This window comes from Atractosteus spatula, chromosome 4 (assembly GCF_055471065.1).
Source record: "Atractosteus spatula isolate fAtrSpa1 chromosome 4, fAtrSpa1.hap1, whole genome shotgun sequence".
NCBI lineage: Eukaryota > Metazoa > Chordata > Actinopteri > Semionotiformes > Lepisosteidae > Atractosteus > Atractosteus spatula.
This window is the reverse complement of record NC_142709.1, coordinates 51,503,197-51,518,433: the sequence shown is the minus strand read 5'-3', so window position 1 is coordinate 51,518,433 and position 15,237 is coordinate 51,503,197. Positions and strand designations below refer to the sequence as shown.

At 34.6% G+C, this 15,237-nt stretch overlaps 1 protein-coding gene across 2 annotated transcripts in view; it reads left to right on the top strand.

Annotated features, from left to right (window-relative positions):
- The window catches only part of mospd2 (motile sperm domain containing 2), a 31,570-nt gene extending 17,869 nt beyond the window's left edge, over positions 1–13,701 (top strand). For both annotated transcript variants that reach the window (XM_088913418.1, XM_088913417.1), the window contains exons 10-15: positions 8,285–8,403; positions 9,713–9,806; positions 10,068–10,164; positions 10,703–10,832; positions 12,011–12,110; positions 12,941–13,701. In XM_088913418.1, coding sequence (XP_088769544.1) covers positions 8,285–8,403; positions 9,713–9,806; positions 10,068–10,164; positions 10,703–10,832; positions 12,011–12,110; positions 12,941–13,093 — 693 coding nt within the window. In that variant the 3' untranslated portion in view covers positions 13,094–13,701. The remainder of the gene's footprint in view (positions 1–8,284; positions 8,404–9,712; positions 9,807–10,067; positions 10,165–10,702; positions 10,833–12,010; positions 12,111–12,940) is intronic.
- Positions 13,702–15,237: the final 1,536 nt, after the last annotated feature.

Genomic DNA, 15,237 nt, shown 5'->3' with positions numbered 1-15,237 from the left:
AATCTATTATACTATCAATTAATATATTATATACAATTCTTATTTTCTCATTCATTTTGGGTATTTTCTTCTTGTTTTCTTCCAAATATCTTCCAAACTGCTAAAATGTTCTTAATTTGAGTTATCAAGTTTCCAAGATAAATTGAATGTTCCCCTCTTGTTTGAAATTATCCTGTGTTCACTTTTTCTTGCATCCCTCTTGTCTTAGTTGAAAAATAGAGGTTTTATTGGCCACCAGCACTATATCATTCACATTTGCAATTACATTCTGTCACCCAAAACAAGATCTATGGGTAGAACAGGTTTTTGGCCAGTCATGTATTATGTTATGATCAAAGGCAAATTTCTGGGGATGTGTGATCACTTTAAGAGTAATTATTCCGAGCTTGTTTTTGTATGTAAGAGGGGAATGTTCCCAAATGAATGTTTGAAAAATGGAAAGAAGATTGCCCAACCTGTCTTTCTTATCAGTGGTTAGCAAGATCCACCAGAAATATCCTCATAAGCCTCAGGGTCAGAACACCATAGCCAGATCTCTCAGGGAGCTGGATCCTACAGCATGGATGTAGGTTCATATCTGCAGCTCCTTCTGTAAAGTCTTCCCTTTCACAGCACCCTGTCCTGAATTTATTCATAATCATTTGCTTTTGTGTCATCACCTCCTAGTTTGCATGCTGTGTTTTTTAATTTGAGGTTATGGGTTTGTTGATGGCTTTGAAGAATTCTGAACACCACGGTCAATTCTCTCTCAAGAGCTGTTTAATTTCATAGAGAAACAACTTCCATTCTTTAATGCTGTATTCTTTCTTGCCTGGTTTATTTTCTTGTGGCTATTTCAGAGTACCCTTATAAGTTACAGTATATTTATCTTTGTTTTATATTGTGTGTGTATGGTGAATTTGTTTCAGTTCAGAGATATCCATCAAAATTATGCATCTTTGATACTATCAGGTCAAGGAAGCGAGCTCTGATAGTAGTATGTATGGAGGTGTGGCATTTGTATCAGTATATGAGGGATAAAGGACCATGGTACAAAAGGAGATAGAAGGTCAGTTGTACATCACCAAAGGCTCATATAAAAATATCATAGTCTGCAGGCATTGCTAAATTATGTCAATTATTATGCAAACCATACTGTATGTTTCAGATCAATAAATACCAGAAACATCATTGTTTCGCCCTTAATTTATTAGCCTGAATCAAAATTTTAACTTTTCATATCAAACAGAATTTCTTATCATATGTACAGCTGTATCTGTATCCTGTTTAAATCAGAAACAATTTTAGTTTAATTAGCGAGTCTTTACATTACTAATACATTTTTTTGTAAGTTTGTGTATTAATGGACTACGAATATTAGTGTGTTTACAAGATTCACACTCTTCTGAACCACACAGCCTGTCTTCTCTGTTGGAGTGCCTAAAGAACAAAAGTCCATTGAAGTATGAGTATGTATGGGCACTTCAAAGTGATCATTACAGACAAGACAATAAGAATTGTTACAAAGGATGGGAGGCCATTTGACCCATCTGGCTCTTTTGGTCGTTAATACAGTAGCTTATTGATTCAGGAATCTCATTTAGGTGTAATATATTTTTCCTACTTTATTTGCTGAATCATTTGGGAATATTATTTTTTTTTTAGTTTTTGCTATGCTCACTCTCTGGATTAGTGTTTTTTTTTCTACAAATGGTATCACTTCAGATGTTTGCCTTCCTTTTCTCCTCTGATTCATTAGCTAATTAGCTATCCTACTCTTTTCTATTTACTCTTAAGCTCATTTAAAAAAATGCTTCCTCTGATTACGTCATTCTTTCTTGATTGTTTGAAATGATAACGTTGATACAAATATTTCGTATAAGCTTTCGAATACGTCTTGTAGATGCTCTGACAAAGCTGAGTGAGAAGGTCGTCACTGCCGTTTCTACTGCTGTCATTCCTGTAGATATTTCCCAGACTATGCGGAGAAGAATGAAGTCTCCCATTATGACAAATTCTTTTGCTCATAAAACTTTAATTAAGAGATCTTTAAGTAAATTTGAGACTTTTCATATATCCTGCACTCTGTTATAAAGGTTTGCAATTAATCCCTAATAAAAAGGCCTTGGTAAAAAAATGTGACAATTAAAGAGACAAGCTTTTGCCCTCGAAGCAGCATAAATATATAGAAAAGCCATTATTGTTTCTATGATGTCAGTCAAAATCAATTTGCAGTTCTTCACAATTGTGCAAATTATGCTGATTTCAAAGAGACACGCTTTTTGCTTGTGTAATTTAATGCAGAATGTTGATACCTGTAAGAAGGAAAAACTAATTCTGTTTTTATTTGTTTGAAATAAGGTCTGGTAAGAAATTTAAAGATGAGTTGCCTCCATTAAGAAGTTCTGGAAACCGAAGCGTTTCTGCGGTCGAAATGGTCTCTTTATATAAAATTCTTTGTATTTTGTGAGTAAACTTCCTTCTCTGTCTCCAACAACATATAAAATTGAAATTCACATAGTGTACATGTTCCTTTAGTATAATCAGATGTGCTGTAAATGTGCTGTAAGTCAAGCACAGTGGAGAGTACTGTGCATTCCATTTTGGTACAGTATGTTACCAAACCTCAGAATTATGTCACAGCTATCTGGCAAGTCAAGTGAAAATGGTTTTCACAATATATTGAGAAAACTAAAATGGCTTTACCTGCCAAACCTATTGCAGCAGCTATTCTGAAGAATACTGTAAGGAATTCCAGAATTATTCAGATGCATTAATGGTAAAATACAAAAACTGCCATGTTTATTAATTCTGGACAGTCACTTTACACATTAAACTATAGTACGTGACTTGAGCTACACTGAAGTCAATTTACATCAATTTGTATTGACCTGAAAATGTAATTGATTTGTCCCATTGACATTTATATGTGATTTCATCAAAAGTTAATTGAAGCTGCAGATGTAATTCGAAAAGATGTACGTGTACATGTGTACTTTGCAAGTGGAATCCATGGAAGATTACTCCTACTGTGTGTTTCTAACGCAATCAAAATATGTAAATACAGGGGGTTCCCGTTTAACATCCTTAATGTGGACTGTTAAAACTGTGACATGAAACAGGGTATTATTTCTCATAAGAAATAATGGAAATCGGTTAATGGAGACTGAAAGGACGTAAATATTGCCCTGAGCGCGTTAAGTGCAACATATTTGTCCATAAGAATCAATGTATTTCAACAGTAATAAGGACCAGGACATGACAAAAGTCTATGGCATGTACACTCACATTATCTGTGTATGAACAGAGCATTCACTTTTCTGTGTGTAAACAGAATGATTACAGTAAAAGTTGAGCACTTAAATATGATTTAACTTTTTAAAATGTGTTAGAGCATTTGAAAATGAACAATTAATGTGTGAGTGATGAATTTTAAGTGTTATGCATCACGTAAGTAAGTACACGTGCACATTCAGATAAAAAAAACACAGCAAAATACTTGTAAATTCAACTTCTATGTACACTGTAATACTACAGTTACATTTAATACCGTATACATCTATATGATAAATACGTTGATCTAATTCTTTATAGAGTACAATTATTAGTATTTAACTTGCCTAATAACATGTTCTGTTTGCATTTCTTGAGATTTCTCTGAACGTTGTTAGAGCACTTTGCATTCAGAGGACTTAAGTCTGGGCACAGAAAAGACGTTAAAATGCTAAAGATTTCAAACACAGTTATAAAATAATATAGTAATAATATATATATCTGTAATTTTATATAATGCAAAGTTATTTTGCATCGATTTTACCAGAAATCTACCATTTTATATGCTGTGGATTCAATCTGTAGGGTGTAGTTTACATCCTTTGGACATGAATTTGGGGAAATATTATGTCTTCGGTCTCAAAAAGCCAATGACATTAATTCAGGGAGACGTTAAGAAGGGACCTCCTGTATATGTTGATCCTAATTTTTAAGATAGAACAATACCAAATACATTTTTACTGAAGAGGAATATGATACAGCTCTGGTTTGATTGTAAAGTCTGGTTGATTTTATAATTATACACATTTTCCTTTAGTTTTAGTTTTTTTCAAACCCATCATTTTGAGTTTGATGATGTATACAATGCAATTATACTTCTTAATGTTTTTATGACCTTATCATTTTAAATTCTGGTGAAGCTTGTTATAAGATAGACTTCTTATATGCTGCTTTTCATCCTTCCTATGATGTAGTTCTCATTCCATTGCTTAACATGAACGCCCTGAAAATGCTTTCACACTAAACATGAGACTGATAAGAAAATTCAAATCATAATATGTGCCTTATATAGAGGGGAAAAGGACCCTGAGGTAAACTAACACATGTTGTTTGTAACAAAAGATAGTATAGGACTGAAAATGAAAGGCACACTTTATGCGCAGTGCTGTGCTGAAAGTTTTTACGATCACTTCATACATTTCAGTACACTCCACTTTAAAAACTGCTTCTGAACGTTGTAATTGAAACAAACTTTACGCCTCAGAGGAATTTGTTGGAAGAGTTCGTGAACACAGCACTTCAGCCAGACCGTTATAAGAAGTATGTTTATAAATCTTGTGCACTTTGTCCATTATTTCAAGATGTTTTATTTGTGTTTTGTTTATTTAGGATTTCTATTGCCACAATTAATTAATTTCTAATTACGTAATCGGTCCCAGCCATATGCTTTGGCCACATTAATGTAGTAACACAAATGTCTTGATAATTAGTAATAATTATCATCAAGATTATGATGCAATTTCAAAACTTCAAATAATAATATAGTGTTTTATTTACAAGGAGTACTGATGTCAGTTTGTAGTTTGGATCCCCATGATTCTGACTTTGTCTTTTCCAAGAAAATAACTGATCTACTGGAGACCTGAAAAACGGCCTTCCTGTACTAAAGTGATAGCTAAACATTTGCATATGTGATTATTTGAGAAAAGCAATGTTTTAGCTGAATTTCTTGGTGAAAAATTATCTTTCACATGGCATACTGCTCTTGGTTGAACCCGTGAGCTCCGATTGCTCAAACTGCCTTTATTTTGCTGCTCAGTTTAAGTTCTGGAAAGTTATCTGCAAAATAAACAACACTCGCTTTTGATGATATGAAAAAAGAGAGCACTATTTATCATTTTTCACAGTCTTCTAAAATTTCAACATCACGTACATGAATATTAATAACAACTAAGGGCCAAATGTAGCTGGTACACTAAGTAAATGAAATAATCAACAGTAAGCATATCTCCCCTTTATTTTGCCTGGTTAATTTGTGGCACAGGTGAAATCTTGAATTTCAGGTATTAAGGAGGTCCCTGTTGTATAATGTCTCTTATTTTCAGACTTTGCACACATTTCATTGCTGTCTTTTATCTGGTATTTTGATTAATTTGATTATCATATGTAATGAGTCTTTATTATTCAATGGTGGAAGAAACTAAAAAGAAAAATCAGACTTGTGAAGTGTATATTTTTTACTTTTTAAAAACAAAGAGCTTTGTGCCAATGTCCAATTTTTGATTTGGGGAAAAACAGAAAAATGTAAAATGATACATTTCAATCAATAACCTCCCAGACCAGAAAGAGTTTTTAAGATGAACTCGGTAAATTAGAGCCCAAATTGAAAATGGAAAAAAATCTGCACTATTGCAAGGCAAAGACGTGTTCAATTAAATTGTGATTATACTGGAATGCTTTTTTGAAATTTTAGCTTGTTGTTAACTAACATATTTGATTGTTTTATTTTTGTATGAGTAAGACTGATTATAGGGCGTCATGTTATCAAAATGATCTATAGCAATAATATTGATTAATAGTTGGACAACAGTCCAAGTGTGCAAAGAATCCAGTTCTAGGTGTTTATGTAAAACTTTGATGTTAACAGAGGTCCCTAATATTTCTTATGATTATTGAATGTTTTAACTCTATAATCAGTACATTTCATTGATATATTCATATTTTGATTATTTCTTTTCAATTGTATTAATATTTTATCAAAGCTGCTGGATGTCAAATTTCAGAATGGTCTTATAGAGATTGTTTCAGAAATACTGTAACTTAAGTACTACTTAATGCACAATCAATGCAAAAAATCATTTATTCTGACACGAGAATTTCAAAGACTGAAGAAAATAAAATTTTCAAACTGAAACTTGCTCTCGAATTCTGTTTATTTTGTTAAATGTTTTATCAAATGTTGTTGCTCAAGAAAAGGCTAATCTGGTTGACAGAAGTTGTTTATTTTCTTTGTAGTAAATATGATTGTTACCTCAACAGTTCTGAGTATTGTCTGTTTGCTGAGTGCTGAGGTCCTTAAAGGCCACCCCGGCATATGGTGAATTAATCTTGAATAGCTTCACTGAATTTGTGCTCTATTGGCCCAAACAGTTTGCTGAAAACAAGCCCAGTAAGTATTCAAAGCCCAAGAAATAGAAATCTATGTTATTAAACTTGTTCCTTCAGTTCCCCCTAAGTCCATTATACAAAAGACCATATTCATGAATACAACTGTTCTTAAATTGCATATTTTCCAAATAAACTGTTGTATAGTATCAAACACATTTATTTTAAGTTAAGAAAGTACCCTTTTTCCAATAAAAAGGAATCGTTTTTCTCTTGAAAATTATTATTAGTCTGGTAGTCTTAATACTAATTAGTATTAGTCAGGCAGATTATGCTTTATGAACATGACACAAAGTGTTTCATTTTCTTTGAAATGTTTGTGTCATTGAACATTCCAGGCAGAGGTTTGAAGAAGCTTTTTTTTATCCAGGTCAACTTTTTTTTGTTTTGGGTGGGCTCAAGTCATCTGACTTTCTTAGGTATGATATACTTTCTTGGATTTTTATAGCCCAATATTTCATGATCTGGAAGAGCCTTTATTCCAAAGCTTCTGCCACGAAATTGTACTATTTTCTACCCTTAATGCCACTTGAATAAAATTGAACATTTTATCTGTGTTATTATTCCGAGTGTGCAAAGGTGCTTTCGAAAACAGGCTCATCACCAGTTCTGTTCCCCTTGTGGATTATAGAGTCTGGTAGAATAATATTTTTATCCACAGCCTCTAGCCCCTTATTGAACATGACTTCTAATTCACACACGTTTAACAGAGTAGCAGAAGGCGAGATCATCCTATTTAATTCAGTCAGAATCTGGCATTTAAAATGGCAAAAAAGCACCGTTCATCATGAATTTCAGTTTATCGCTTTGCCTTAATTTTCATCTTAAAATGATCTTCACCTTTGCTTTGCCACATTTAATTTTGTACACCTTTGCAGCAGCATTGTGTAGGACCTGTCATTGCTGTCATTAATGCACTTCTTCAAAATATTTTAAACAGTAGTTCAAATACTAAATAACTTGTTAGTTATTTTATTCTGTTGCATTTGTGAGCCATACACTGTTGTTAAAGAGCTGAATGCAGCATGTTTTTATCAGGAAAACACCTGACAAAGTCATGTGAAGGCTGTTTATTTCACTAATACTACTAAAAGGGAACTGAAGACCATTTAAAACAAAGAGTATTGGCCTGAAGTTACTTAGTATACAGTTTTGATCCTGTCAATGTCAGTTTCATAAGCATCTTCCCAAGTGCTATTTATTCTGAAAACACTCTTGTATTCCTCCCCTCTGCTTTCCTTAGCAATCACCGTTGTTCAATTCTGTTTGAAAAGGGTCAGAGGGGAATCTTCATGCTGTGTTCCAAATCAGTTCCATGAAGTGACTTTGCCAAAAACACTAAGACTTTTCTCCCAAATAAGATGTTTGTCCTTTTATTCTCATGCTACTTTTAAAGTGAAGGTTATCCATAATATTTACTGTATGTTTCAATAAGCGTTTTTCATAAGTGCTCACTGAGCTTTTTAGATTTTGAAAACCATGTTAAGCTTCTCAGAATTTAAGGGTAAGATTCACCAATTTAACAACAAGGTTGGGGGGGATGAAGTGTGTTACAGTACAAGTCTACTGTGTGTTTATCATTAATCATAACTAAAAAGATTCAATGCTTGTTATTTATACTCATGACACAAGCAGTGACACTAAAACAACTGCAAGTTGTTTATACAGTATTTTGGGGTCAATTAGTTTGAGCAACTTTAGATCATTATGCTCTGAGACTGTGTCGCTATTTAATGGTTAATGATATCTAGAAGACAAAGTGGCAAAATTGATGAATGCCATCAATTACATTGATTTTTTTTTACTTGGTGCAAATGGTCATACAAGAAAAAAAATTGATTAAACAGGACTTTACTGTTGTTTACAGGTGACCTTTCTGGAAGAAAGTTTAAGACAAGACGAATATGACAAAGGGGATGCAGTGAGTAAGACCAAAACAGCCAGGAATCCCATGTCGACATTCAAAGGGCCATTGCTTCACATAAGGTATTCACTGTTTTTTTACATATATTCTGCCTTTATGCAGATTAAATGTTGTACTTTTATATGTGACTGCTCAGAAGTCACTGTAAAATTCCCTTTCTAATTTCCGAACAGCATGAACTATTTTAAAAACATCTGGGAAATTACTTTTCTCTCAGAAATCAGTTTTATTGAATTTCTATTTTGTAGCTTAAAACAAAGTAATGAGGTAATGTGGAATGATTTGCAAATATAAACATAGTATTGCTTATTGTATCATTTAAAGATGTAATTTTACAAAAGGCTCATAAGCCATTGAACATAATTGGCCTGTAATTACAATAAACCGGAAGAAAATATAAATTTGAACTGTTCATATTATGAGATTATTTGGAATTAAAATTAAAAAAAACCTATTAAAATTGTTTTAACACACTTTAGGACTAAAACTACAGCTAGTCATTTTTGGTATTGATGAGCTTTTTTTTCTGCAATATTATAAGAAAGGTATCACATGTTGTGGTTTTTTTTTCACTTTTGGAATCTGCAGATCTAACTGTCAAACATTTCTTTTTTTCTACACAACATTTTTCTATCAAACGTTATTGATACAGTTGTGATTTATTATGGGACTGTTATTGAATGTTAGGATTTATTGTAAAATTGTTCAGACTGCACAGTCAGTGCTTAGTCTGGGACTGCTTAGAGTGTGCTGTACCTGTGACATAACCTACCTGATTTTCACATTGTCTCCAATGATTTATTACATTTACCAACAACTTGGTCATAGACTCAGGCCAGGGTAATATCTCAGCCCCAGGTGTAGTATATTATCAGTTTAGTGCAGCATGATTAACATAATGAAGATACAGGTTCAAATCTAGAAAAGGCCCCAGATAAGGTAGTGTTGCTGTTTAGCCTAAAACCTGGATTCCTAAAACAGAAGTGAAAATGTTTTTGATGCCAAGAAGAATGTAGGACATTATCTTGAGTCTTGCCTTGAGACATTTTTGGATTACTTTCTCATCAAACATGTTTTTTTTTTGAAGAACTTAATTAGAGCAATTAATTGTAACATTTTTAAATTCTTTTCTATACAGTATGTACAGTGGATATACAAAGTCTACACGCCCTTATTGAAATTGCAGGTTTTTGTGATGTAAAGCCAGAAATAAGATAAATTATGTCAGACATTTTTCCATCTTTAATGTGACCTTGCAACTAACAAAATTAAAGAGAAAAACAGATCACGAATTATTAGGAAAATAATTGAACTTAAAAATCCTAATGAGAAATGACTGTACTTCAAATAATTATTGCTTTGTGTTTTCAGCCCAGCAGAGGAAATTTGCTTTGGATCAAAAGACTGTGAAAGGAAATGTCTGATTATCTTGAACAATGTGACCAAAAATCACGTAGCCTTTAAGGTGCGTCCATCTCTTTTGCCTTGTTATCTTGGGTTTAGTATTCAGTGAAGGGCACTATAAGTATTTAATGTATAATTATTTATATGTCCACATGAACGTTAAAACTGCTAATGTGTTGATAATGTACTACAGTAATTAATATGCTATATTTTTTCAAATCTGGATTTTTTTAGCTAGATGGAGTTATAGTTATTCAATATAATATATGGTTATAGTTATAACCATAACTAATAATATAGTTATTTTGCTCTTGCTATTTAGGTTCGAACAACTGCACCTGAAAAATACAGAGTTAAGCCAAGTAACACCAGCTGTGAGCCTGGTGTTTCTGTAGACATCATCGTTTCTCTTCATGGAGGTATTGCCTGTTGTACTCCTCACGCTGTCTGCAATACACTGCATTGTACACCTCACGCTGTCTGCAGTACACTGCATTGTACACCTCACGCTGTTTGCAGTACACTGCATTGTACACCTCACGCTGTCTGCAGTACACTGCATTGTACTCTTCACATTGTAATACACTACATTGTACACCTCACACTGTCTGCTGTACACTGCATTGTACTCTTCACATTGTAATACACTGCATTGTACACCTCACACTGTCTGCAGTACACTGCATTGTACTCTTCACATTGCAATGGGCTGCAGCATTTTATATCTTTTATATACAGCATTTTTCCATTTCTAATTGTTTCTCTTCCACTTATTTATTAAGCCTTGGTAATCTAAATCAGAGTCACATGTGATGCTGCTGAGACTGCTATATCCCTTGTTCAGATCGTTTACATGTGAAACAGGAAACAGAATGTGATAATGTTACAAAGTCCTGTCTGCAATGGTGTCTATGATCTATAACTCTCCGTGGGGGGGGGGGGGGGATTTGTTCTCAGGGTTCCAGGCCTCTCCCCAGGATCGTTTCTTGATAATGGCAGCTGAAATGGACCAGGGTCCTGGAACAGGTTCTCAAGAGCTTGCCCAGTTCTGGAAAGAAGTACCAAAAAGCAAAATAATGGAACACAGGTAAATAGTCAGAGTGGGACAGCTTAGTCTCCTGTCTGTTAAAGGTTAAAGCTTTTAACAAAGATCTTGGTAGTTTAAGCTGACTTTGAGCAAACATAAAGACAGTATTCCACTTGGGGCCTTAAATTGATAGATTTAATAAAGATCAGTACTTACAGATCTTCTGATTTAATAAAGTGCGTGTTCTGTTGATTATGTTATGTTATGGCTTAAGTCTTTGTGGCCAGGCTTCATGCCTCAAGATCAGAGGCACAAGGTTGGTATTTAGGCTCAGTGACAGATATCAGCCTTTCAGCATTAAAATCTTGACCAGTAGTCTGGCATTTCATCCTGCCTGTTCATTTTACAGATTATCTAAAACGCTTCATCAATAGACTTCACCTGCTTTCAGACTGAAGTCACTGTGCCTCTAGGATATCCTGGTTAAGATTCTGTCAGTTCATGGAGACTGACAACTAGAAAATAAAGCAAATGTCAGCAGGGATCAAGAGTCAGGAAATCAATGGCTGTGATGACAGGGTGGTTGCCTGCGTGTCACCATGCCAGGCAACATTTAATTGTCAGACGTTAATGGATGAAGCAGCTAAGGAATGGTCATGTTCAGGAATACTATTCCTTGGTTTATCGGTCCACTTTTTTATGACACTTCAGTACACCTCCATTGACATTAAAGTATTAGTAGTTTGCACATTTGTTGCAATACCTTAAAAGGCAGCTTAGGTTTGTGGAAAATATTGTACATTACAACGTACACTGGATCCCGGTGCTTCAAGGCATCAGTTGATTATGTTAGTAATGTAAGCCAATTAGTCATTCAAACGTTTAGACAGAAACTTTAGCAGGCAGACGTGAGGAAACGCAATACAAATCGTACATTGTAGCACAGCTTTTAAATGAAGCACCTGTGTGATATTTAAGTGAGCCAACAGGATCTTCTGGTTTTCTTTGGAGAGGGTGTTGGGAAGGGGCAGAGGTTGTGAGACTTCAATGAGACGGCAGTGTGATCCAGCATTAAACAGTGCAGAAAAGCAGTGATGTTTTCAAAATCTCTTTTCATAGTTGTAAAACAGAAAACACAGCATGACAGCTGGAGATCATGAAGTGAGAGTATTGTACTCCACTGTGGACTCCTCTCCTAAGTGCTCTTATTTCTTATTTTTCTTACCGTATATCAATAGATTAAGGTGTCACATTATTGAACGAAGTATCCCCACCAGTTTATCCAAAGACATCCCACTCAGCAATGGGAAAACCAGCCCTGAAGATCTGCATTCTAAAGTAGGTGTTGTTTCTCAGACATTAAATAATTAAAGTAAAAGCTGGACAGAAATGTCATTACTTTTTCTTTTTTTCCCATGTATTTATTATCTCATGAAACTCATGCAATGTTTGACATTCTTCTGGCCGATTGGAGTGGTTTGTAAACATGCAGATGTGCCTATTTCCAGGTGCACACTTGGCATTAGACCACTGACACAGGGACTGGCTTTGAAGCCTCACATCCCACTCATGGGATGCCTGCAGTAAATAGAGAACTAGTCTGATGAAACAGACACATTTGCTTATTTTCAAGTCATTCCAAACCAAGTTCCAGAATATGTAAAAATCGGAGGCAATGAGACATTTCATTGGCATGGTTATTATTTGCAAGAATACAAATTTTTTAGTCCCCAGAATAGAATTTGTGTAACTGTATGCTTTCATCGAGGACTGCACGTATACAGTGTTTGTTTAGGATGAAAGAATTAAGGAAATAACAGCTAGGATAACATGGGATTCTAAAAGTTACTTATGCAGCATTTGTGTGAAGTTGGTGATGATGAACGTGATGAACAAAGCAGTTCCTCTCTTGTAGAGTAAAGGAAATTGGACTATACATAGAGAAGCCTCTTGTTCTCATCCTTGAGATACAAAGTAACACTAGTGTATTGTAAATTTAGCAAATTTTGCAAACGATGATAAGGTGATCGAATTAAAAGAAGAAAAAAAGTTTGACTCACTATGACAATTGTGGCTTTTCGATAATGAAGGAAATTGGCATGACCCATATTTGTCATGATAGCCTTTCAACTGAATCTCTCTCTGCTGTTTTCTCTTCATCCCTGCAGCTCATCAGAGTCATGGCCAGCAGTAAAAGGCTTGAAGAGCAGATCGATCACTGCCTGTGGCTTCAGAAAATGTTGATAGGTCTAGTATCCCTCTTAATGGCCGTAACGTGCTTCATCCTGCATCTCCTGTACACAAGCAGCAGTCGATTGTAAGGGGGCTGTTTTTTCAATCAAGGATGCCATGCTGTCTACATTGAGACTCAGCGTTAACAGCTGCTCTGTTTGCTAATAAGCTGATATTAAAGATGCTTAATCTGATGCAGACACCAAAATAATGAAGCCAATTGTGGATGTCTAGGTTGAGACCTGAACTGAGCCATTATGTTTGTTACTCTTAAATCTGGTAGAAGGCAAGCTGAGGCAGTGCAGTGTCTCCACAAGGTATTTCGTGAATCACTGAGTTTCCTATATTGATTTGTGTACAAGTTCAGTTACAACAGAGGATAAAAATGACCAGCCAGTTTTGTTTTTGTTATGGATTTCCTTAATATGAAGATAGAATTATTTATTATCTTGGTACGGTGGTTTCCAGAATTTATGTACAGTTCTTGCTTTAAATTGATGTGTGTAACACTGTAAAATTGCACAGTTTCGTTAAGCTTGTTTTTTCTAGACTTGTTTTGGTGCAACAGGCATATTTTTAATGACTGCTGATTTTTTTTTTTACTTTTTTTTGTCTAGCATTAAAAGATACATTTATATTATTTTAATAGAAATCGTATTTGGTATAATCTCAATAAACACAAATGCAGTATTTCAGACTTTTTTCTCTTCCCACTTTTTCTTACTGCATACACATTACTTAATAACATTTAAAATTATTAAGACACAACAGGGAACCCAAAGAAGTTTGACTGGGCTACTCAAGGACCTTTCTCTTCCTGTCAGACTACTCAGTGTGGTTTTGGCCTTGTGCTTTGGATCATTGCCCCTGCTGAAATGTCATTTCTAAACATTTTTACTCTTAGATTCTTAGGTTTTTGAGATTTGCCTGTAGGTTTCTCCAGCATCACTCAGTCCCTGCTGATGAGAAGCAGCCCTGTGTCACGATACTGCCACTGCTGTGCTTGACAGATTTGAGATGAGACTTTTTCACTAAAGCTTTCCACTCAACCATACAGGCCTGGTTTCTGTAGGGATATAATTGATGTGTATACAGTAACTCCTGAGACAAGAACTTTGCAAATCTTTCAAAGAGGCTTCACAGTAGTAACTAACGAGATTCCTGCTCTTTCCTGGTTGCACAATGCAGTCTGATGTAGGTAGTGTCTAAATGGTATAAATCAAGTTCTTCTTAATGATCATCTTGACTATGCTTAAAGGGTGTAAGTAACTTTAACCTGATTTGTGGCTGTTTACCACTTTTTCCCTGACTTATTTCAAAAGCTCCATGTTCCTCATGGTTCATCTGTTTTTGTTTTTTTTTATTATTTATTCATTCCCCTATAAATGGGTAAGCAGAAACTGCCACCTACAGTAAGTGCCATTAAAACTTGATCAGTGGCGAGTGAGTGATGAGGTTTCTACTGCCTGAATCCACATAAAACCTAACATTTTCATTGCTTTGCTTGGATTGTCCCTTTTGGCCCTTCTGTTTAATTGAAGAGGAATTCTGGTATTTGCGGTGCTTGATGGCTTGTTCTGCTTAATGACTCAGTTTCGTCTGCCTCTACCTGACCTGCCGCACTTGAGTGCTGAGTGGAGTGGGTCCCCTCCTGTATGGAGACCTGTGTGAAAAGTGCTTTAGAAATGGAAAAAATTACAGAGTATAACTAAAAGTATTAACTTGGTTACCATTAAATTGAAAAATCACCCTGAGAGATAGCTTTCGTAAAGAAAAGAATCTAACAGTAGTTCTACAGCTCTTGGACTAAATAATGGCAGTCTTGTTATTTTTCAGTATAACATATATATATATATGTATGTTTTCAGGTTTCCTACTTTATGTAATTTGTCTACAAAGAAACAACATTTGTGCTTAAATAAAGCAGTACCCTCATCAGAAAAACTGAAATTGCAAGAATGAAAAAGAGTTTTTGTCTATTAATATATTGTGTTTATATTTATTTAATAATACAGTTATATAATTATATATAATAATATAATCATATTTAATCCACCTGTATGTTTAGGCATTATTTAAATGATTTGGGAACCTTTTTTTCATTTTTTTACAACATTTTCAGGTGCCTTCATTTATTTATGGGTTGAAGCTATAGGATTGATATATACACGTTACGTATATACAGTATGTGTTATTTACAAACCAGAACTGTCCAAAAACGCAATGCATCTTT